This window comes from Macaca fascicularis, chromosome 2 (assembly GCF_037993035.2).
Source record: "Macaca fascicularis isolate 582-1 chromosome 2, T2T-MFA8v1.1".
In the NCBI taxonomy this organism is placed as follows: Eukaryota; Metazoa; Chordata; class Mammalia; order Primates; family Cercopithecidae; genus Macaca; species Macaca fascicularis.
In genome coordinates, this window is record NC_088376.1 from 97,406,992 (window position 1) to 97,420,010 (window position 13,019).

Consider the following 13,019-nt stretch of genomic DNA (forward strand, 5'->3'; position numbering starts at 1 on the left):
GGACACTTAGCCCGCCTTCCAGATCAACCATGGAGCCCCAGCAATCATGGGGCCTCAGGTGTCCCAGCCAGAGCTCTCTTACTGCTGCCAACATGCTGACTCAATAAAAATGCATTAAGTACTTTCTTTTAATTGACAAACAATAATTACATATATTTATAGGGATAACACCAATTTTGTATGCAGAATTGTATTAATGGAGTGAGGCATACAGTACAAACAGGATATAGTCTAACCCTCAAAAATCTCTATCCAACCACATAATATTAGTGAAAAAGGGATTGGTATATAAAAAGGGAAAAAGTAATTGTTGGGCTTTGAGGATTTCAAAGATCACTTCTATGACAGAGCCTGGAACCACTAGTGACAATGATTACAAGAGACTGCCCCCAAATCCAAGATCTCCTCTCCAACTTCCCTCTCCATCACTCACCTCTGGACACTTTAATGGAGCCATCACCTCCCTGAGGACAGAGATAAATTTCACTCAGTTCTACACGTCTTCCAGCATCTAATGCAGGCCACCATCACAGGTACTCTGGAAAAGTTGCTAAATGAATAATGAGGACATGTATGTTTAAAGATGACATTCAGCAAGCTACTATTAAATGAATGCCTTTTGATGATAATTACATTTTTTACAGATAGTGGGGATGGTGTGAGAGAGAGAGTGACACTAAAATAAATAAAACTTTTTTCTCCTTGTTCTCCTCAGAGTGGAGATGACTCCTCAGAAGAGGAAGAAGGGGAAGTAGATAGTGAAGTTGAATTTCCACGAAGACAAAGGTAAAACCAGCAAATGCACATGATTGCTTTTAGTGGAATGGGGAAAAAATCCTAAGTTTACCACTCCTGCTCTTCAACCACAGGTGATTCCCTGGCAGCCACCTTATAGGCAACTTTGAACTCACTGTGTTCATGTTTTCCTGTTGCCATGTTTTGGCAGTTGTCCGTGCACAGCAGATCCTAGTTCATCAGCATTCATTTTACAGCAACTTCATGATGAGGAGCATGAATACAGATTCAAGATTACAACTGAGAATACAGTGGGCAGTTTGTGACAGATGGCCATGCTATTTTATGGGTAATTGTGTTGGTTTCTAGTGTGTCTCCCTGTGTTAGTCTGCTCAGGCTTCTGTTACACAAACTGGATGCTTAAACAGAAATTGATTTCTCACAATTCTGGAGCTGGGGAAGTTCAAGATCAAGGTTCTAGGTGACTCGGTTCCTGATGAGGGCTCTCGTACTGGCTTGCAGACAGCTACCTTCTTGCTGTTTCCTCACATGGCAGAGAGAGATCTTCCTTCCTTTAAAAGGTCACAGTCTTATTGGATTAGGGGCCCACTCTTATGACCTCATTTAACATTAATTACCTCCTAAAGACCCTATCTAGAGGGTCTATCTAGATACAATTATATTGGAGGTTAGAGCTTCAACTGATGAATTTGGGAGGAAGACAGTTCAGTCCATAGCATTCCCCATGCCTTAGATTTTATACCTCAAGTTAAATATGATTAGATAAGTTGAGTCCACCTTCAACTCAGCCTTAGAAATAGCTTCTTGCTTAGATTGCGATAATAATACTCCTGCTAGGAGTCAATACGGGCCATCTCCCCTTACTTCTAAAATAAAAGCTGCCCCTAATGTGGAGGAGAAGATAGTTTTCCTACCAAGAGGTCTTTTTCTGCTAATAGACACTGTGTTCTTGAAGAGTAATGCTCTAAGAGGCAGAGGTTGCAGTGAGCCGAGAAGGTCTCCCCAGGAAGGTTTGTGTACCTGCCCCAAAACAGGAATTCCCTACAAATGAAAGGACTCCTGGCCCTTTGATAAATTATATTCTGGATCCCCACATTATGCACTAAATTGAAATCTGTTCTCATTCCCTGCTATTCCTGGACTCTTTATGGCCTCTTCTTATATATCCCTGATCTGCCCCCCGACCCCCCACCAACTCACCCCATCACCTGGCCTGGGCATCAGCCAGGCCTAGGTCATATGGCATAAAATCTCTTTGTACTGTGCCAGGTGCTGTGGCTCACACCTCTAATCTCAGCACTTTGAGAGGCTGAATCAGGAGTTCAAGACCAGCCTGGCCAACAAGGTGAAACCCCGTCTCTACTAAAAATACAAAAATTAGCCAGGCATGGTGGTGCACGCCTGTAGTCCCAGCTACTCAGAAGGCTGAGGCAGGAGAATTGCTTGAACCTGGGAGGCAGAGGTTGCAGGGAGCCGAGATCACACCACTGCACTCCAGCCTGGGCAACAGAGTGAGACTCTGTCTCCAAAAAAAAAAAAAAAAACTCTTTGTACTAAGAAATACAGAAAGATCAGACAATGGCAAAAGAAAAAGGCAGTCTTTATTATTTGTTTTCTTATGTTTTTTAAGCCAGTGTAAGCTAATATCATTCTTATTTACTAAGCTGCTTATAAACAATGGGAAGGAAGTGAGGAACTTTTGCAAATTTTCTCCCCAGAAGCTCTGGCTCATCAGAGCCAAACCCAGATGTTAACTGGAATGAGCTACTAACTGGCTGGGCAGTACCCACAGCTGCAGAGTGAATGTTCCTTCCAAGCTCATTTCTGTTGGAGGTTGGTCAACAGAGGTAGTGAAGGCACTTGGGCCTCCAGGGTCACCATGCCCAGTGGATACTGGGCTCTGGGAAATGAAGCTGGGGTAGATTGACGGGGAGGTGAGGGATGGGGGTTAGAGAAGGACACTGACCAAAGTGTGTGTAGACCCAGCCCAAACCTCAGCTCTGCCTTTTCTCATGGTGTGGCCTTAAACAAGTCACTTCCCTTCTCTGGCTCCAGTTTTCTCATCTGGGAAATGAGTTAGTCCAGAGACTCTCCAAAGTCTCTTTCACCTGTGAGAATCTATGACTCTAAATAAGAGGCATAATTTCAATTTGGACATTTCCATACCATGCATACATGTACATAATACGATTAGACAAGCTGATTTTTTTCAAAGACAAGTCATAGCCATCAGCTTGGAGTGTAGTATTTAGTCACATAAATATATAAACCAAATGAAAGGGGAAATTAAAATTTCCTTCTTGTGTTAGTTACCTTGGGCTGCCATAACAAAATACTACAGATTGGATGGCTTAAACAACAGGAACTTATTTCTCAAGTTCTGGAGCTGGGGAAGTCCAAGATCAAGGTGTCAGCAGATTCAGTTTCTGGTGAGGGCTCTCTTCCTGGCTTGCAGCCAGCCACCTTCTCTGTTTCCTCACATGGTCTTTGCCCTGCACATGCATGTTGAAAGAGGGTGGGAGGGAGGAATGAAGAGAATCTCTTCCTCTTCTTATAAGGCCACCAATCCTATTTGATTAGGACCCCACACTTATGACTCCATTTAAGTTTATTTACCTCCTGAAAGCCCTGTCTCCAAATACAGTCGCACTGGTATTAGGGCCTCAACACGGAATTTCGTGGGGGATAAAATTCAGTCCATTGCTTTAATGTTAAAAGTTAAATAGTTTCTACCTATCTTGATTTCTTAGGCCTCCTCGATGGCAGGAAGAAAACTAGATTATCCCTACCACTATTATGAGTGACAGATAAGGAAAGGAAAGTAGTTGTTCCTCCGACTAAGTTCTCCTGGTTCTTCTTGGTTCTAGGCCCCATCGCTGCATCAGCAGCTGCCAGTCATATTCAACCTTTAGCTCTGAGAATTTCTCTGTGTCTGATGGAGAGGAGGGAAATACCAGTGACCACTCAAACAGTCCTGATGAATTAGCTGATAAACTTGAAGACCGCTTGGCAGAGAAGCTAGACGACCTGCTGTCCCAGACGCCAGAGATTCCCATTGACATATCCTCACACTCAGATGGGCTCTCTGACAAGGAGTGTGCCGTGCGCCGTGTGAAGACTCAGATGTCTCTGGGCAAGCTGTGCGTGGAAGAACGTGGCTATGAGGTGGGGGCTTCTCCCTTCTCCCATCACTGTTCCCTTTTTTGCTCTTTGGGGTTCAAGGCTCTAGAGCCTTTACAATTTTCATTTAGTAATAAGATATAACAGTAACCTTGTATTAGTCTGTTCTCACACTGCTATAAAGAACTACCTGAGACTGGGTAATTTATGAAGAAAAGAGGTTTAATTGACTCACAGTTCCACAAGCTGTACAGGAAGCATGGCTGGGAGACCTCAGGAAACACAATCATGGCAGAAGGTGAAGAGAAAGCAAGCATGCCTTCACATGGTGGTAGGAGAGAGAGAAAGCGAAGGGGGAAGTGCCACCCACTTTGAAACCATCAGATCTCATGAGAACTCACTCACTATCATGAGAATAGCAAGGCGGAAATCCTCTCCCATGATCCAGTCACCTCCCACCAGGTGCTTCCCCCAACACTGGGAATTGCAATTCAACATGAGATTTGGGTGGGGACACAGAGCCAAAGCATATCAGGCCTCCAAGAAGTAAGTAGAAGTACAGAGATCAACAGAGCTCCCAGAAATGAGGGAGTTTCTCCCAAATGACACACATACATTGAACTGCTCAGGAACCCTTCATGTCAAGATTTAACTCAAACATCCCCTCCTCCCACTCCCATCTCCCAACGTGGTTAAAGGTCTGAGCCCAGGTCAGGTGTGGTAGCTCAGACCTGTAATCCCAGCGCTGAGGCAGGAGGATCACACTAGGGTCAGGAGTTCAAGATTAGTCTGGGCAAGATAGCAAGACCTTGCATCTACAAAAAAAAAAAAAAAAATTTAGCTGAGTGTGATGGTACATGCCTGCAGTCCCAGCTCATTGGGAGGCTGAGGTGGAAGGATCTCTTGAGCCCAGGAGTTTGCGCCTGCAGTGAGCTGTGATCACACCACTGCACTCCAGCCTGGGCAACAGTGAGACCCTGTCTCTGGAAAAAAAAAAATTATTTTAAAGGTCTGAGCCTCCCCGCTCCATACCCTGACTCTTCCCTGGATGATGCCATCATAGGACATATAGCACTTTATTTCATATTCAGGATTGCCTTTGGAGAGGCAGGCTAGCATAGTGGTTGTAAGTGTATACCCTGGAATCTGACTGCCTGAATGCAAATCGCAGCATTCTACTTACTGTGGGACCCTGGGCAACCCACTTAACCTCTTTGTAAAAAGGGGATGATAATAGCATCTGTCTCATAGGGTTATCATGAGGACTAAATGGATTAACAGATGTATTAATAAAGTACTTACCGCAGGGCACAGTGGCTCATGCCTGTAATCCCAGCACTTTGAGAGGCCAAGGTGGACGGATCACGAGGTCAGGAGATCGAGACCATCCTGGTTAACACAGTGAAACCCCATCTCTACTAAAAATACAAAAAATTATCCGGGCGTGGTGGCACACGCCTGTAATCCCAGCTGCTCAGGAGGCCGAGAGGCAGGAGAATCACTTGAATCCAGGAGGCGGAGGTTGCAGCAAGCCGGGATCACACCACTGCACTCCAGCCTGGGCGACAGAGTGAGACTCCATCTCTAAATAAATAAATAAAGTACAACAGTGCCTGGAGCACAGCAAACGCTACAGAAGTGGTGGTGTGGTGGGCACTGTTATTATTGTCGTAGCAATCATCATCATCATCTTTATGTGTTTTCTTTCTCCATAAGCCCCACAAAGACAGGACCTGGTCTCATTTACCTCTGTAGCCCCCTTACCAAGCACAGTGCCTGTTGTGTGGGAGGTGTTTGACATATATTTACTGAGCGTATATTTACTGAGTGATTATAGAAATGAATTAAGGTTTTATTTTGTCTTGCCTTTGCAGAACCCTATGCAGTTTGAAGAATCGGACTGTGACTCTTCAGATGGGGAGTGTTCTGATGCCACGGTTAGGACCAATAAACACTACAGCTCTGCTACCTGGTAACGAAGGAATACACATCCTGAAGATCTCGTGACTATACTGGCATTTCAGATCCACCCCACCCCCAGACTCGTCCCACTCTCTCCCAGCATTTTGTCTGGGAAGAGAGACTACCCCATCTTTACACCCCCTAGAAATGAGCTGCAATAACAGGAACATGAAACTTCGCAAATCTCTGGAAAATAATATCCAAATGAAATTAAGTCTCACTGAACATTTCAATCAAGAATGGCAGGGATCTATTTTATTGAATATTCTAGCTACTGTAACATTGATATTTATTTTTGTTTGACATTTTAACACTTTGTACTGTAAAGAGTGAACTATATATGAGATAGAGATACAATAATTTCTTGCAAAAAAAAAAAGAGATAAAGAAAAAGAAAAGAACAGAAAAAAAGAAATAAGTGGAATTTAGGAGCAACATCCTTGGGAATTTGTGGGGCCGGGAGGTATTATTGCTGCTTGAACAGGGGACCAGGTCTTTTGGCCATAAGTGACTAAAGAAGAGCCAGAGCAAGACATTTAACGTTTTAGAACACAAAGAACAGCAAAAGAAAAGCCATTCCAGGCAACTTGTGAACAGATCATATTCACTTCAACCAGCTTGTCCAGGTGGGTTACAGAAATGACCTAGAAAAGTCTGGTGACCAGATACTCACGCCCAACGTCTTCAAGCGCGTGTGCTTCCTCTAGGAGGGAAAAACAAACAAGCCTGTATGTGTGGAAGCTGATTTCATTTTTAAATGTTTAAACAGCAGTTGGTAGTGAGGTTTACAGATAGTGTCAAATCTTGTTTTTGGCAAATACGTCCCTTTTTAGTGCTGTCACTGTCATGACCTTGACAAATGTGCTACCTTGACCCAATGTGTTGATCTTTCATACCCAAGTGCCATTTCCTTGTAGCTCATTTCCTTTCTGTCTGCTGACCACTTCCTGTAGGAACAAAGGTTGGGGGGCAGTACTGAGGAGGAGAAAAGGGTAAGAGGAAGAACATCTACAACGGTGTTAGGAAAGCGAATGTGGAATTTATAAAACTCCATTCTCAGGATCACTCAGTTCAGCTACGTGGAGAAGATGGAATCACCCTCTCTGGAACCAGGTTGCTTGTCTACTTGAGTCATATTGATTCAAGCGGGAGAACAGACTTTGAAGGCAGCTAGGATGCATGTGTGTCTATACAATGTCTGAGCCCAAACCATCCCTTTGTTTTTATATACTAGCTCATTCTATGTTGGAAGTTCTTTTTTTGTTTTGTTTTGTTTTGTTTTGTTGTTTTGTTTTATTTTGTTTTGTTTTTTGACAGAGTTTAGCTGTTTTTGCCCAGGCTAGAGTGCAATGGCACAACCTTGGTTCACTACAACCTCCACCTCCCGGGTTCAAGCGATTCTCCTGCCTCAGCCTCCCAAGCAGCTGGGATGACAGGCGCCCGCCACCACGCCCAGCTAATTTTGTATTTTTAGTAGAGATGGGGTTTCACCATGTTGGCCAGGCTGGTCTCAAACTCCTGACCTCAGGTGATCCACCTGCCTCAGCCTCCCAAAGTGCTGGGATTACAGGCATGAGCCACTGTGCCCGGCCTATCTTAGAAGTCTTAATGACTGGTTACCACTGTCAAAATAAAGGCAAAAACAAGCAACCTGCAAAAGGCAACTCCTCTCCCAGCACCATAGCATTTTTGTTCAATGCTACTTGTAAAATATCTTTTACTTCACTCCAAATCAATGCAGTTTTAAGGAACTGGATTTGAACATTTGTGGAAAGAACAAGTGATGCTGAGCAGAGATAGGAAAGATTTTTACATTTGCCAAAAGCATGAGGTCCTGCCTGTCTCCAGGGTCATGGGCTCTGAAAAGCATTCCAAGGTACTTCGTGGTGCCTTGGCATTATGGAAAATTTTATTTAGAAGTTTATGTACAAATAGATGTTGACCTAGTACCTGTCCCTGTCTCCAAGATAGATTACTGTCAAACAACCTCTCTAGATTCGCTGGACTCTTTGACATTGCATCATGTTGGACATTAGGAAATACTTGCACAGACAGCTGTTAAACCATTTCCAATGCACATGAAAATGTTGTCACTCCTCTGGGTTTCACTGATTGTATCAGCCAAAAAGGAAAGGCAGCAGGGAATTTAGAATTCCTTTTGCTTGTTTGATCCATTTGTTTACACTTTATGTTGATACATTGATTTAAAACGTAGTGTCTGTGATTTATAGCTCTTAGGTAGGATGAAGGAAAATGTTTAATTTATACAAAGAACAGTATTGTTTGCATTAAATTATTCCATTTTGTAAAAATTCTGTAGCTGGACTACATGAAAGATCTTAAGTTATAGCATTATTATCATTGTTATTTTATTTTATAATATTATTCTCATTTTCTGTCGATCAGAAGGTGTGATTTATGATGTAGCACAATGATTGTGTTTATTGCTAACCAGGAATTATTATGGATTTTATGATTTTAATGAAGGAATGAAAATGGAATTGCCATTTGGGAGTTCCCTGGTATTGATCTTAGCTGTGTTCCCTAATTTTCTGTGTACAACAATCATCTGAGGATGCATGTTCTGCCCTGAAGCCCAATGGATACATGTGATTTTGACCTGATCATGAAAGCTCCTGGGTGGGCCAGTAACCCCCAGGATGTCAAATAGTGGATGGACATATAGTTCAAAAGCTGTAAACTTTCTAAAGTTTCTTAGGAAATAAAATCATGGGACTATATTAGAAATAAAAAGAGAATGATTTAATGTCCTGGGAGGAACAGACCTAGAGGGTTTCCGCACAGGGCTCATGGATTCATTTCAAGAACTGACAACATAGTTTGCAATCTCCTTCCTGCCAGACCCCTTTATTCTCCCATCTTTATTCTCCTAGTGGGGAGTAGCAGGGAGACTGAAAAAAGAAATGGTATACAGTAGTCCCCTCTTACTCATGGCTTCACTTTTCATGGTTTCAGTTATGCTCAACCACAGTCCAAAAATATTTGATGGAAAATTCCAGAAATAATTCATAAGTTTTAATTGCACGGCATTCTGAGGAGCATGATGAGATCTTGCCCCTTGCTGCCCTGGATGTGATCCTCCCTCTGTCCAGCATATTCATGCTGCTCATCCATTAGTCACTTAGTAGCAGTCTTGGTGATCAGAGCGACTGTCTCAGTTATCAGATGACTGTATCGCAGTGCTTGTGTTCAAGTACCCTTACTTGATTAATAATAGCCCCAAAGGGCAAGAGTGCTGTGCCTAATTTACAAATTAAATTTTATCACAGATATGTAAGTATAGAAAAAAAACAAAACATAGTATATATAGGGTTTGGTACTACCAGAGTTTTTAGGCATCCACTGGGGGTCTTGGAATGTATCCCCCAGAGATAAGAGAGGACTACTGTATATACATGTAGGGCATGACATAAAATGCCTAACTGTGATGTCATCCTAGAACAAGACTAAAGAACTTTAAGAAGGAGGCCTGGTCACTTAGAGAACCAAGCACTGGAAAAATATCTTGAAAGGCCATATTTTCCATCCTCTGACTTCACATCTCACTGTACTGCAAATCTCTCTGGTTCATTATTCCTTGGAACTGAGATGCTACAACTCTATGTCTTCTTTCTATCCAACATGAAACACTGGCGCTTTTGTCCAATTCTTGCCCACCTTCAGTGGCAACAGAGAAACATGAGGGTCAGCTTCTATCTTACATCTTTCAGTGATGGTCTTCCTAGAAAACCTACCCCTGATACCTCATAATTTTGATCAGTTTTTTTTTTAATTCTCATCTTGATTATCTGTTACACTATTGTCATCATACACCTTATCTGGATTAACTGTTATGAGTATGTTAGGGTAGTACGTAGTGGCTGAATCTCAGTCATTCATTGTATAGTCGAGAGTTTGAATAAAGTCCATATTGAATACATTTTTTTGAGTAGAATCGACTAGGTTTCAGAGAAGAATAATGTCCTCAGTGGAGGTTAAAAAGGGAAATACCTTTTCTAGCCTAGCCTGGTCCTTTGCTGCCTGCCTTGTGATAACCAGGAAAATCTTGAATTGATGTATGTTTCTTTGAGAACGACTCCACAGTCATCTGAAGAGTGTTGAATCAAGAGCTCAGGGAAGTTATGAGCTAATTCTTCAGTCCCAACAAGTGTGTTACAACAGTGCTTCCAGGAACCTCACAAGACTGTGATTTCAAGCTGCTTCATTGATGGAAAGTTTCACCATCTTGGGATGAATGTCCATGTTCAGTTAGCATCTGTTTTTGACTGACTGCAAGATGATGAGTTTTAATTTGGGTTACAGATGAGCATTTTGTTCTGATTTCCATCTATTTCTAGGTCATATGCTCTGGATAACAGTTCCTTTTAAAATTGCTTTGCAGAGGGACTGAGAAACCTGCATCTACTTTGAAATCATAATGGACCTTACCATCACTTAAGTTTAGACCTGTTTGCAAGATGGTGGGGAGCTCCTGCTTAGAAAGATGAAGATGCCAGCTCTATTGTAAATTAGCATCTTCTTGAAGTTGAGATATTATGTTTTAAAATGTTGGCATCAACAAATCTATCCTTCTAGAATTAAAGACATTTTGAGTAGGATTTAGTAGGTACTGGACATCTCCTGTAGAGCTTCATCATGCTAAATTATTCCCTCTCCTTTTCTAAGTAATATATGTGCTTGGGTTTGGGGTTTGCCTGGCGCCAACCCAGACATTTTTTTTGGAGGGGGGGCGGGCAGGATCTCACTCTGTCACCAGGTTGGAGTACAGTGGCATGATTATGGCTCACTGCAGCCTCACCCTCCTGGGCTCAAGTGATCCTCCCACCTCAGCCTCCTGAGTAGCTGGGACCACAGATGTGTGCCACCATGCACAACAATTTTTTTTTTTTTTTTTTTTTAGAAATGGGGGTCTCCCTGTGTTGCCCAGGCTGGTCTCGAACTCTGGATTCTAGCGATCCTCCTTCTTTGGCCTCCCAAAGTACTGGGATTACAAGTGTGAGCTACCACGTCCAGCCTCCAGACTATTTTAAATGCCCTCTCCCACTGGGGAACATTGGCATCCTTTAAGAATAAATGCATCCTTTTTGATCAGATGACTTACTCTTTTTTTCTTCAATGTCCTATGTCTCAACTTTTTTTTTTCCTTTTCTTAAAACAGTCCCACTTGAACTTCTTGGAACTGAATTCTCCAGAACGTAACATTTATAATCCATAGAATTCCTGCCCTGCTTTGCAGTAGAGTGTGCTATGTTTTGTTTTCCCACTGAGCCAGAAGTCAAAATATTATACTACCACTTACCACCATCTACCCCCTCCAAGACCAAGACCAACATTATGTATTGAGCACTGTATCTTCCCTACTGAGCCGAGACACAGCCTCAGAACCTCTCAACATAGCACTTGGAGCAACAATTGCCACTTGACTGAAATTGCTGTTTGAGCTTGAGTTAGCCCCAGTGGGAGAACGACAGGCTCGCGCTAGTGTTCTCTTATGGCTCCATCTGTGGTGTCAAGGGTGGTACCACTGAAAGGGGAAAGGTCACTTCCCTCCACCCACTGCCCTTCTGGACAACAATTCCAATTGAAGGAACACCAATCACTGATGGATCCAATTCCAAAATGTCTCTTCATTCACATTTAATTCTGTTGAATGAATATGTTCCTCCCTCACCTTTTATAAAACAGTAAATTAATATAAGTCCCATTTACTTGCTTCTTTCTTAGACTCTACGAGACTCATGTACCAAAATAATGTGACATTCTTTTCGAGACTTTGACTTGTACTGTCAGTATGAATTTAGTGCCTTTCCAGGCAGCAAAATGTTTCTTCTTTGCTGATTTCATAGGACAAACATCCCAGGATACTCATACCACCAGTGTTACCAACCTCACAGACTGGCACATTAGAATCATATTAATCTGCTTGTTTGCATGTTACAACTGATACTGCAAATGCCTATTCAAGTTGGACTGAACTAGGCTAAGCAGAGGACCCTTGTGGAACCTGGAGCATTTCTCAGGGACAGGTGGCTAAAGAGGAGAGCTCTGAAATCACTGCTCTGAGAAACAAGAGGGGGGTTAAGGCTTTTGTTAACTGTCACGTGGCCAGGGTACAATGGCAGGATTTCACGGAGTAAAGCCCTAAGCAGATGGCAAGACCACTGTAAGGAAGCTCCCAGCAGCATCCCAGGTCTGCTCTCCAGAGCCACTTCACAGCACTCAGGGATCGCTGGCTCCCAGCCCCAGGCTGCTGTCCAGTGACCAGGTGGACAGGGTCCTCCAGTGACTGCAGGCCAAGGGAATCCTGGCCAGCATGTGCAAGCTATTAGGAAGATGTCCCATCTTCGCCCATATCACCCCAGTGGCTCTTCACCTCCAGAGTGACCACTTCCCAGACTCTGGAAGTGGGAAGACCCTCTTTGATGCTTTATTACAATAATTTGAGCTCCTATGGACTTGGAGCAAATGCATTTCTCTTTTGTGGTTAAGTCTCCAAATGAACGTCCTTACCTGCCTCCCCTCTGGTCTCCCGTACTGTCAGTCCCCAGCTCCCAGTGTTTTCTGATGCCGGCTCCCTCTCTGTATTGAACAGCAATGGGAACAAGAATGACTATCAAAGCAAACAAATGCATGGAATTAAACAAAAAGTGCACTTCACTGTTTCCTAGTCCTGTCTTTTTCTAAATGTACCGTTTGCGTCCCGAGAGTTGCCTTAACAATCTCAGCACTTGTCAGAACTTGAGGGAAAGGAAGACTTTCCATGACTGGGTTTCCTGCAGCCACAAAAAAACAGGTAATGGAGAAAGCTAGTTTGTGATTCTTATATTTGACACAGCCACAAAAGGAAGAGGCAATCATCATTGTATTTGGTGACAGCCGCCTCTTGACTATTCTGTAAAGGTTAGACCAGCACTCTGCTTCTTCCCTATACTTTCCTGCTGCCCATCTGGTAGCTACTCCTGTTACTAGTGACCCCACTATACAGGGAGCAGAGAGAGAAAAAGATGATGAAAATCTGGCTTCCAATAAATTATTTTGGTAAGAAGCATCCTGAGAGTGGAAAGCTTAAAACACCATTTTGGACTGTCTGATTTTCAGCCAATCCTAATTTCCACTGGCAAGGGTAGTTGAAAGTTAACAACATGTTCAAACAAGCACCA

General features: G+C 43.0%; 1 protein-coding gene across 27 annotated transcripts in view; it reads left to right on the top strand.

The window, feature by feature from the left end:
* MAP3K13 (mitogen-activated protein kinase kinase kinase 13) overlaps positions 1–6,253 on the top strand; it is a 190,092-nt gene extending 183,839 nt beyond the window's left edge. For all 27 annotated transcript variants that reach the window (XM_065540323.2, XM_074031586.1, XM_065540322.2 and 24 more), the window contains 3 exons: positions 716–786; positions 3,624–3,921; positions 5,751–6,253. In XM_065540323.2, coding sequence (XP_065396395.1) covers positions 716–786; positions 3,624–3,921; positions 5,751–5,852 — 471 coding nt within the window. In that variant the 3' untranslated portion in view covers positions 5,853–6,253. The remainder of the gene's footprint in view (positions 1–715; positions 787–3,623; positions 3,922–5,750) is intronic.
* Positions 6,254–13,019: the final 6,766 nt, after the last annotated feature.